Raw genomic sequence first — 11411 nt, 5'->3', positions numbered from 1 at the left:
AGGGTAGTTTTAGCACCAAAGCAAGCCCAAAATTAAATTTTCAAAATTTCCAGGATGGCCAGGATATTGAATAGAAATCAGGGATCCACTATTAATAATACTGGGGGCTCCCAGAACTTCCAGGAGAGGTGGGATGTCTGTCATTGTGAAAAAAAAAAATGATAATAATTGATAATAAATGATTCCAAACACTGGAATGGTAGTGTAAGAAGAAGAGAATAGATTTAACCCTTTAACAGCCATTGTAACCCCACAGTCTACCTTTTTTGGGATGGAATAGCTGTAATAAATCAAGAATGACCCTAACTGGGCAAGTCAACCGCCTGGTTGACTTGCATATCCACTTCCTAAATGGGTCATCTGAAAACATCTGAAAAATAAAACCTGAAAAGCTGCTTGATAAGGATCTATGGATACACCATGATTCGAAACCTCAATCTAACCTGTAATCTAACCTGCAAACGTATGATTATTGGGCTAGCGCTTAGACAGTTGCACCACTAATGAGAGACTGTAATGCCCTTAAAAACCAATCAGCCATAACGTTAGCACTAGGTGAAGTGAAAAAAAAGGGGAGTGATCTACATGTTAGGCAGCAAGTGAACAGTCAAGGAAAACTAAGGACAACGATGGACCGGCTACAGGGCCATGGGGACCTAAGGCTACTAATGCAATCCATGGAGACCCCACCTCCAGACTTCCACCTGCAGACTTACATGACTTAAAGGATCTGCTGCTAACATTAGTCTTGATGCCCAGACCCCACAGGACACCTTCAGGGGTTTTGTGGAGTCCATGCCTCAAACGCTCAGATCTACAGAAGGGGGTCTACTCAACATTAGGTAAGTGGTGCTAATGTTATGGCTGATCACCACACAACTAACAGGACTTAAGGGATCTGCTGTCAGGTCTTCAGAGGTCTAAAGAGGTCTGGAGAACCCACCTTCAGACTTCCAGGACTTAAAGGATCTGCTGCTAACGTTAGCCTTGATGCCCAGACCCCACAGGACGCCTTCAGAGGTCCTGTGGAGTCCATGCCTCAAATGCTCAGATCTGAAGGAGGACCTACTCAACATGAGGTGGTACTAATGTTATGGCTGATCGCTGTATAGTATAAATAACGATACTTACACAGTAATAATACAGTAAAGTGTCAACAGGCTGGGAATTCCAGCCTTGTAAGAGTTAACAGGCAAACTTAAGTCCGCCCAGCGTGAAACTGAATGCTGTAAACTAGCTTCAGCACCTCGAGAGCCGTCTCAAAGCACAGCACTCATCATCTCTCATTGCGAACGCTGCCCTGCCGAAGAACTCCATTATAAATGTCATTACAGGCAGCAGAAACACCACACAAAGACAGCCTCGGGCTACAGATACAGTTTACAGAAAAAAAAGCCCACTGCTATCGTCCATCAGACACACACACACACACACACACAAATATACAATCTCCAGTGCTAACGTTCTAGTGCGGCTCTAGCATGAGAAAGCGAGAGGGTGTTTGGAAAGAGAATGGAAATGCGCTAGGACTGAAAGCACCCCCCCCCAGCAGAGCAGGAGCTGTGAGTCATATCTCCATATCTCCAGAGTTTGGTGGTAAAACAAAAAATATTAGAGAGAGAAAAGGGGTGGGTGTGTGTGTGTGTGTGTGGGGGGGGGCACTGTACCTGAATATAGGCGCGGCAGGTCCTTTCCCTCTTCTGTAACTGCGGGGTAGAAAACACACACACATACACACACACGTGCGGTTATTATTATGGTTTTGATGTGTTAGGTACAACACTGAAGAAGTTCTGCATGTGTGTGGTGAGGCTGGACTGGAGTGGTGAGTGGGTGGGTGTAAGACCTGAGCCGCTTTGACCAGGCCCAAATCATCATGACTAGATGACTGGGTCTGAGCATTGGGGTGTGGGATTCTACAGGCTCATCAGATCCAGCCAGGGAATGGTCAGAACACCTGTGCTAACCCCTTTGTCCACTGTCGGAAGGACCCACCATGGACACGTAGCATTGGTCAGCGCCATTTACTTGTGGAAGTGATGGCAACATCCCTGAGGAGCAGGTAAACCCCTCCATGGTGATGGTGTTCCCAATGCCAGGGCTTCTTTGAGCCTTGCTACACTGCAAAAACTGTCCAGGAATGGTTTGAGGAGCATCAGGAAGGTGTTCACATTCTCCATATCTTCAATCCAATCCAATCCAATCCAATTCAGCATCTCTGGGATGTGCTGGAACAAAAGATCTGATCCATGGAGGCTCCACCACACAACTTACATGACTTAAGGGATCTGCTGTCAGGTCTTCAGAGGTCTTCAGAGGTCTAGTGGGTTAGAGCTGTTTTGGCAAACGACAGCAATTCAGACAGGTGGTCATATTGTTTTGGCTCATTGGTGAATCTGTATGGGGGTTGCATGTCTCCAAGGAAAGACAACCAAGGACAACGGGGCACTGGCGACAGGGTCTTGGGCATCAAGGCTACTGATGCAATTCATGGAGACCTCACCTTGGGATGCCTTCAGAGGTCTTGTGGAGTCCATGCCTCAAACGCTCAGATCTGCAGAAGGGGGGCCTACTCAACATTAGGTAAGTGGTGCTAATGTTATGGCTGAGCACCACACAACTAACAGGTCTTAAGAGGTCTGAAGAGGTCTAGTGGGTTAGAGCTACAGCAATTCAGGCAGGTGGTCTTCAGAGGTCTAAAGAGGTCTGGAGACCCCACCTCCAGACTTCCAGGACTTAAAGGATCTGCTGCTAACAATAGTCTTGATGCCCAGACCCCATGGGACGCCTTCAGAGGTCTTGTGGAGTCCATGCCTCAAACGCTTAGATCCGAAGGGGGGCCTACTCAACATTAGGCAAGTGGTACTAATGTTATGGCTGAGCACCACACAACTAACAGGTCTTAAGAGGTCTGAAGAGGTCTAGTGGGTTAGAGCTACAGCAATTCGGGCAGGTGGTCTTATTGTTTTGGCTTATTGGTGAATCTGTATGGGGGTTGCATGTCTCTTGCCATTTCTTTGCCATTATTTGTTGACATAGAAGGAAGAACTTCCGATCTGTAGATCCGACACCTTTAAACTACAGTACCCAGCATGCATCACACAAAATACATCAACATAAGACAACCACTGGGAAAAACATTAAATACAGGTGTTAGTTTCCAAGCAGTATCACTGCCTACCTGGCCTCCTTCCACATTGGCTAGTTCATTTTCCCAAAGCTCCTCCCACCTTCCAGATACATCATCAGAAGGCGGTTTTCCTCGTCTTTGGACCAGAAAAAAAACTCCTCTTAACGGCTGTGGCACCGCCGTAGGAGGCGGGGAGGCATGTTTACAACAGATGTCGCCATTATTACATTTTTCATTCTGGCTGGAGTGCCTCTTTATCCCCTCGCGCTCCCTGGACGCTCTTCAAACCGAGCCCTGCGCGCTTGCTGGCGATGCTGCTTGTGGCACAGTTAGGCAGTGAAATGCCCAGTGGCCGAGCAGATCAATAAAGTTTCATTTAAATGAAACTATAAAGCAGTACAGGGCCTTTTTTTATGCCCTGGGAATTTTATTTCGGGCCAAAAACCGGCACGTATTTCACAATTCCACACATTCCGAAATCAATACACAGCCATGGTGAAGAGTGTTTATAAGGGGGTGAATGTAAAAGCTAACACTGTAAAAAAAAGTGGGTGTTTGGGTGGGTGGGTGTGTTTACAAGTGCGTGCCTATATAACCTTATTATAGTTCCTGGCCGCGGACTCCTTGTTGCCGGGCCTCAGGGCCTGAAGCTGTGCGTCCAGGATGTCCAGCAGCTGTTCGATCAGCCGCACGGAGGAGCTGACATCGCCGGCGTGGATGCGACCCCGCGTGTGGTTCACCAGCTCGCCGGCAATGTTCGCCGCATTCTCCCCGCTCTTTATCTGCACGTATACACACACACACACACACACACACACACACATATTCACACACATATGCTCGTCTGTAAGCCCCGAACCCCTGCTGTGCTCGGCGGGTGTCTGGGCTTTCGGTCATGTCTGGTTGAGCTACAGAACTACAGAAACGGCTCTTTAGATGACTCACTAATCCACTTTCCATTCCCACGGTGTGTGTATGCCTATGTGTGTGTGTGTGTGTGTGTGTGTGTGTGCTTACTCCGCTTCCTAGCCCCACTGACATTATTCAGCAATTACCGTAGCCTCGGCTTGACCCGTCACCCATCGCTTCGTATGTGTATTTATGGTAACATGTACTATGACTCGTCCTGCACTGTAAAAGAGAGGCCTTACCGGTCAACCTTCGACAAATACAGCTACAGTATAAACGCCCCACATAACAGCAACAGACTGTGAGTTAAGCATGATTATGTAGCAATTTGACCTTAAAATAGGAGCTTCAGGGGGCTCAGAGTGGCTCAGCGGTCTCATACGCTATCACTATGGCCTGGGGGGTCGCAAGCACAATTGGCCATGCTCTCTCCGGCTGGTGCGGTGAAGCTGGGGACCCTGGTCCAACAGTCGTACACCCTGGTTGAGGGTAGTTACACCTCTGTAGATTGTCCGACTCCTGCCGCTACGGGGTTGTCGTTGTCATGGCAATCGCTTAACATTTTATTTGAATTTCAGCAGTAGCTCTCGTGCCACCTGGTTGGTTCCTACTTGCCACGGCGGTTACCCACAGTGACCAGAGTGACCTCTGCGATCTGTTGTCTCAGACAGACTGGCCGACTCCTGCAAGGGACAAAGCTTGCTGCTACGGGGTTGTCGTTGTCATGGTTACGCCGCTGTCAGTCTTTCAACATTTGAAATGGATTCCGGCTGTACATTTTGCGCCACATAGTTGATTCCTGCTTACGTTGGTTACCAACACGTGCCAATGCAGTTACCGTAGTAACCCCGGGTTGAGCGTAAATTGACCTATGTGATCTTGTACAGCTTGGCTGCCTCCTGCCGCGGACAAAACTTGCTGCTACGGGGTTGTCGTTGTCATGGTTACGCCGCTGGCAATGGCTTAACATTTTATTTGACTTTCGGCAGTAGCTCTCGCACCACCTTGTTGGTTTTCACGCTTGCCACCATGGTTACCATAGTAACCCCTGGTTGAGCGCAAATTTACCCCTGCGATCTGTTATGTCGTACAGGTTGTCCGACTTCTGCCAGAAAATAAAAGCTTAATAAAAGGGGCAGAGCTTGCTGCTGGGGGGGGGGGTTGTCATGGCTACACTGCTCTATTGACATTTTTAAAGGACTTCGGCTGTACCTTTTGCGCCACCTGGTTGACCCACGGAGAAGTGCAGTTACTGAGGTCAGGGCCACGAGGGTTCCACTGCACGGGAGAGGACAGACACTGGAAAGAGGCGATGCCTGCAAACGGAGGAGAGGACAGAAGAGCATGAGAGACAGAAGGACAGAGTGAGGGACAGAGAAAGAGAGAGAGACACTTTAAGGTAATTGGATTGAAGTCTGTTGAAAAAATCTGGCTAGAGAGATGCAGACGTCCCTGTGAGAAACCGAGGACCAGCTGCTATGAAACATTTTAAACGCAGAAACGAGGCCGTACACACACACACACACACACACCACACACACTTCTACATCTACTTCCTCTACCGCTTCACACTCACACACACGGCAAAGTCCCAAGCCTGAGAAAAGTCCCGTTAGTTGTTCGAGGAACCTCAGGGGAGCCACCTTCTGCCTCGCCTCATTTTCAGCTAAAGTTTGACTATTTACTCAGCTTGGTTCAGAGAGAGGACAACACACTGCGATCAAACGACACACACACACACACACACACACACACACACACACAAACAGCTCCCAAACACAGGAACGAGACAACGAGAGAGATTCCACAGAGGAGGATCAGAGCACTGGAGTTTTTCATGTGGTTCTCTTTCCCTCTCGCGCTCTCTCTCTCGCGCTCTCTCTCTCTCCCTCTCTCTCTCTCCCTCTCCTCCGTCCACACTACATTGGTTTTGAAAGCTATGCCAGGATGCACCAATTAAGCCAGCTGCTAATTTAGCGTGGCTGTCATTCCAGCAGACGGGAAAAAGCGGAGAGAAGAAAGGCTTCCTTCGCATTATTTCTAAGCGGGTGGGGGCGGGTGGGGGCGGTGGTGGTGGGACGCTAAAGGAAGAGGAGTGTTTCTTCCTGGACTAGAGAGAAGCGTTTGATGCCTGGCTTGTTCGGGGAGGGCAGGGGCGCTCTTGTCTGCGTGGTGTCTTCCTTTTTGTTCTGGTTTCCTGCGTCTTTGGCGGGCTGTCCCACACTGGGCTTGGACATCACTCTTTAATTTTGCTGAGGATTTTTTTTCTTTCATCCTCGAGTCCTGCTGGAGAGCCTGCTAGAGACTAGAGAGAGAGCAAGAGAGACTGGGAGGGCCAGAAAGAAGGGGCTGGGCAATACGGCTTTGTTTTGGCTGTGCTAGTTTCCAGAAAGCAAGAAGTAAAAACTCATGTAAAGAACAATCTGTCAATCAAGCCCCCAATCAATCAACCACATGGTCAATAAGTGAATGAATCAATTAACCAATCAACCCCACGGTCTATCATGCAGTCAGTATGTGTCCATCAATTAACTAATCAAAAAATGATCAACCAACCAATCAATCAATCAACTAATCAAATAAAGTACCAATCAGCTGAACAGACAAGCAGTCAATACAGTAATCAATCAATCAAGTCATCAAATAAATGATAGATTAATCAAACAATCAAGCAGCCAGTACAATAATCAATCAATTAATCAACCAATTCATAAACAATCAACCAATCAATAATTGAAACATCTCAATAAATGCATGAACCAATCAAAATTGATCAGTCAATAAATCAATCAGTCAGTCCACTAGGTATCCAATAATGTAGTCAATTAATAAATACACTGATCAATCAATTAGTCAATCAACTCATCCATCCACCCACCGATCAATCAATAATTCAGTACTCAACCAATCAATCAAAACATAAACCAATCAATCCAACAGTAAAGTTAATCAATCAAGTATCAATCATCCAATAAAGACACCTTCCAAAGAGCCTCGTCCACTTACCGAGTGACCCTTTAGGGCAGGGTCTGTCCACAGTCTCCCCGCTCTGGGTGGTGGGCCACTGGACACCTCTGGCCACGCTCGCCTCACACAGCAGAGCCTCGGGGCCTGGTGGGGGCCGCGGGGGCCGGCGCGTCACTGGCACCGTGGCAGTGATGGGCCGCAGGTCGGGGGCTTTATTTATCGCCCCGATGGGGTGAGAGGTGGGGGGCAGCGGCCGAGCAGTGGAGGGGCTGGAGCTGGAGGAGAAGGAGCGAGCCGGAGTGGTGCTGGACGACTGGGTGGTGGCCAGAGAACCTGAGAGAGAGAAAGAGAGAGAGAGAGAGAGAGAAAGAGAAAGAGAGAGAGAGAGAGAGAGAGAGAGAGAGAGAGTAGATCACTTTAAAAGCCCAGTGGAAAGGTGAGTGGGCGGTCGAGGACACGGTCAGAGGGAGAGACAAAGAGAAGAAAGGGAGAGCTAAGCGTTTGATCTCTCAGACCACTGCAAACCCAAAACTCAGCCAGACAAGGAGAGCAGCAGCTTCTCAACATCTGCCTCCTCTAATTCATAACCATCACTGATCCTGATCTGCCCTGCAGCGCAGAGAGAGAGAGAGAGAGAGAGAGAGAGAGAGAGAGAGAGAGAGACAGAGAGAGAGAGAGACAGAGAGAGAGAGAGACAGCGCTGCACCCAATTTCACCCCAAAAAAGTCTACCCAATTTTAGAATTTCTGATCCAATTTGAAAAACTGCCCCCAAATATGTGACCTGAGAGACCCCACGGCCTATTGAACTCCACTCACTTCATAAAATGACACCTTTAATCCACCTACATGTTAAACTACTGTAAAAAGAAATGTAAACAAACAGCTAGTTATTATTATTATTGTTATTATTATTATTCTGTTGTATTATTTTATTTATTCATTTATGATTCATACCAATAATCCATTATAATGATTATTATTACTTACTATTATTATTTAAATTGTAATTATAACTATTGTTATTATTATAACTATTATTATTATTATTATTTACCATTTGTCATTCTATTTATTTATTAATAATAGTCTCATTTTATTAATCACTTTAAATAACTATGAATAGTGTTACAAATATATAAATATGAATATGTTTATAAATATGTTTAAAATAACTTTTGGTATTTGGCTATTATTAGTTGATTATGATCATAATTTTCATATATTATTATTGCTTATATAGTTTTTATTTCATAAACATTGTTGAAGCCAACTAGAACTGACAGACAGAGAGAGAGAGAGAGAGAGAGAGAGAGAGCACAGCACAGAGGGAGTTGAGGCTGTGAGAGAGAGGTAGAGAGAGAGAGTGAGAGGGAGCGAGAGACACTGGCGAGAACAGAGGTGAATGAATAATTGATCAGATATCAGATATTTCACAGTAATTGGAGAAAACCGTTAGCGACGGTCGCTAATGACGGCATGAGGGGAGCGCACTGGAAGCGCAGAGGGGAACATTAACAGAACATTAACCACCACAGACAGATACATCAAGCTGTCCGTCACTCCAGCTCCAATTCTCCCTCTCTCTCTCTCTCTCTCTCTCTCTCTCTCAATCCAGCTCAGGGGTTTTATTGGCATGAAGGATAGTGGCTCACTTGTGCTTCAAAAAGCTTGGATTTCAGCGTTTAAGAACATGAAAGAATAATATCTGTCATGACGAGTCTGTCATTACCACGACTCCACATTAACAATATCCGTTTCCCACAGTCTCTATCTGTCTCTCTCGCTCTCTCTCTCTCTCCCTCGCTCACTCTCGCACTTTAAACTCAAGGAATCGTTTTTTTTGGCGTGATCAAAGCCTTCAGATCTGCTTACATGAGTCCTACATCAGTCAGCATCCACATTTGAACTGTGGATTGTACTCGCAATATGTCCAAAAGTATCCAGACACCCCCTGTCACCATTGAATTCAGCTGCACATTGGCCTAGGTCACCATGTCCAATGCCAGGCATCAGCCAGAGGGCTGCAGAGCCCCCCCCCCCCCACCCCCAACATCATTGCAGCTGAACACGCTCAGCATTGGGTTGCGATGGAGCTCCATCCAGTATCTTTAGATGGAAGGGTTGTAATGTTCCCATTGTGCCTCCAAGCTGGTCTAGACTGGAGCTGAACATGCTTCAGTCAAAGGGTTGGAAAGCCCCTCGTCGTAACTCTCCATTCCACCTTAAATAGTGCCGCAGTACATTTCAACCATTATTTAACATGCTCAATTATTTAAGGTGGAACGGAAAGTTCGGGGAAGAGGAAAACTTCGCTTAAGAGCCTCGCTGTAAACGAGACGCAGCTACACCAGCTGGAGGAGGCTAATGCTAATGCTAATACTAACGCACACACACTAAGTGATCTGAGTGCAGAGCTGTAAGAGGGCAGGAAGGTCAGTCAGACTGGACGGTAAGGTGTTAAACACCAGTCTGATTCTAGACACTGGTGCTGAAATTATGATTACTGTCTAATCTAAGCTGTGGGGCTGTATTACTTATAGAAACACAAAGATCGGATCGGATAGGATCGGTATCAGCCAATAGTCAGCATTAAGAGACTCGGGTCAGATCTTGGACCTGATCTGCTAACCCATTTTCTTCATAGGAGCAGACCTCACCATGTATTAGAAAGGATTGCTAAACACTGTGAGGGGATTCTTATTTTAATGAGACCCTACTTTGATTCACTAAGGCTGACAGTAAGTACTGACCATGCCCTGTTCGACACCTGTGAATAGCTTATCTCGTCTAAAAAAAATAAAAATAAAAAAATAATAAAAAAAATTAATAAGAATAATAAACGGAAGCCTGTTTCCACCAGGGAATTTATTTAACCACGTTTCTGACAGCCGAAATGGCAAACTGCTGCAGAAATGTGAATTATTCTGATGACATAATGACATATTTTCCTGATATTGTGACTTATTATCTCAAAATTCAAATAATAATATATTTATTAATGAATAATAACTCATCTGACATAGGTTAGAAAATTAGCCGTTTCGTTTTAGCAACATAATAAGTCCTTATTCAGACATAAACTCTACTATAGAAAACTTGACTTACACTACAAGTCCAAATGTTTGTGAACACCCTTTATAATGAATGCATTCAGCTCCTCTAAGTTGCACCCACTGCACCATGCTGCCTAATGCCATGCAAGGGCTAGAGGGGTATAAAGCCCCCCAGCATTGAGTTGTGGAGCAGTGGAACTACTGCGTTCTCTGCGTGTCCAAATACTTTTGTCCATATATCTAGGCATAGTTGAATTATCAGAGTTCTCGACATGGAAGCAACAAACCACGAGTCTCAAACAGTGCCGTCTCTTCTTTAAAGGAACACAGAAGAGAACCAAAACACAGCTGTAAAACGGGCCAATTCCAAAACCCCAAAACTGTTACATCACAGTCTAATTATATTTAACCCCCCCCCTTTAATATTTACATACAACTAGCCCACTAGGGAATGCCTCTCAAGGCTAAACGCAAAGGCTACTCTTGGAGAATACAGAAGTGAGGTTAAAAAAGGCTAAAAGATAGCGCTATGCTATGCTATGCTAAGTTAGCAGGTGCTAGGCAGCTACAATCTGTTTAGCTAGCTAACTGCACACCATGCCGACTGGACACAGAGAGGACAGCAACGCTATCTGGTAACGGAACTAACAACAATGTTACCGTGCCAAAAAAACAAAGCTATGCTATGCTAAGCTATGCGGTTCCTGTGAGTTGTCATAGTGACGTAAACCAGCTATTTAATAACACTTGTGTTCCCTGGCTTCTTTAACCTGTAGAAGACCCGTAACGCCGGGCCTAGTTACTGCGCAAAAAGCCTTAAGTCTCAATAACTGACCTGAAGGCGGAGGTGTACACTGTACTACTCACAGTGACCACTTAACCTCTCTCTCTCACCCGTGGTGGGGTCAGGTGGTCCGAACTCCAGCGGATATCTCAGGACGTTGTAGTTGTTCCAGACGTAGAGCTGGTTGTCGCGGGGGTTGTAGTCCACGGAGGAGATGTACTGGTATGGGTTCGGGAAGGGGATGTGGACGGGCTCCTCCTGGTTGCGGTTGGTGTTGTAGGCGTACAGCACCAGATCTCCGCCCGCCTCGCTGTCGTCATCCTGATACACCGAGCGCACCGCGTACAGCACCCCACAGGCCATGAAGGCGTTGGACGCCAGGCGCTTGTCGAAACTCGTCTCCCACGTGCCCTCGAATCGGAGCGTGTACGGGTTCACCTGTACCCAAGAGAGGGAGAGGAACATGGCAGCTGGTCAACAACTCATGATGGACATGATGATCTCATGCTCTGCTCAAAATCTCTTCACTTCCATTAAAAGTTCTCAGGAAAGATCACTGTTGCTAT

General features: G+C 46.4%; 1 protein-coding gene across 2 annotated transcripts in view; it reads right to left on the bottom strand.

Annotated features, from left to right (window-relative positions):
* The window catches only part of adgrl1a (adhesion G protein-coupled receptor L1a), a 223153-nt gene that overhangs the window by 41840 nt on the left and 169902 nt on the right, over positions 1-11411 (bottom strand). For both annotated transcript variants that reach the window (XM_072675209.1, XM_072675210.1), the window contains exons 7-11: positions 10956-11283; positions 7046-7339; positions 5252-5355; positions 3727-3912; positions 1668-1706 (exon numbers count right to left, since the gene is read on the bottom strand). In XM_072675209.1, the coding sequence (XP_072531310.1) occupies positions 1668-1706; positions 3727-3912; positions 5252-5355; positions 7046-7339; positions 10956-11283 (951 nt within the window). The remainder of the gene's footprint in view (positions 1-1667; positions 1707-3726; positions 3913-5251; positions 5356-7045; positions 7340-10955; positions 11284-11411) is intronic.

Source organism: Salminus brasiliensis, chromosome 3, assembly GCF_030463535.1.
Source record: "Salminus brasiliensis chromosome 3, fSalBra1.hap2, whole genome shotgun sequence".
Lineage (NCBI taxonomy): Eukaryota > Metazoa > Chordata > Actinopteri > Characiformes > Bryconidae > Salminus > Salminus brasiliensis.
Note: the sequence above shows the minus strand (reverse complement) of the source record. Positions and strands in the feature narration are given on the sequence as shown.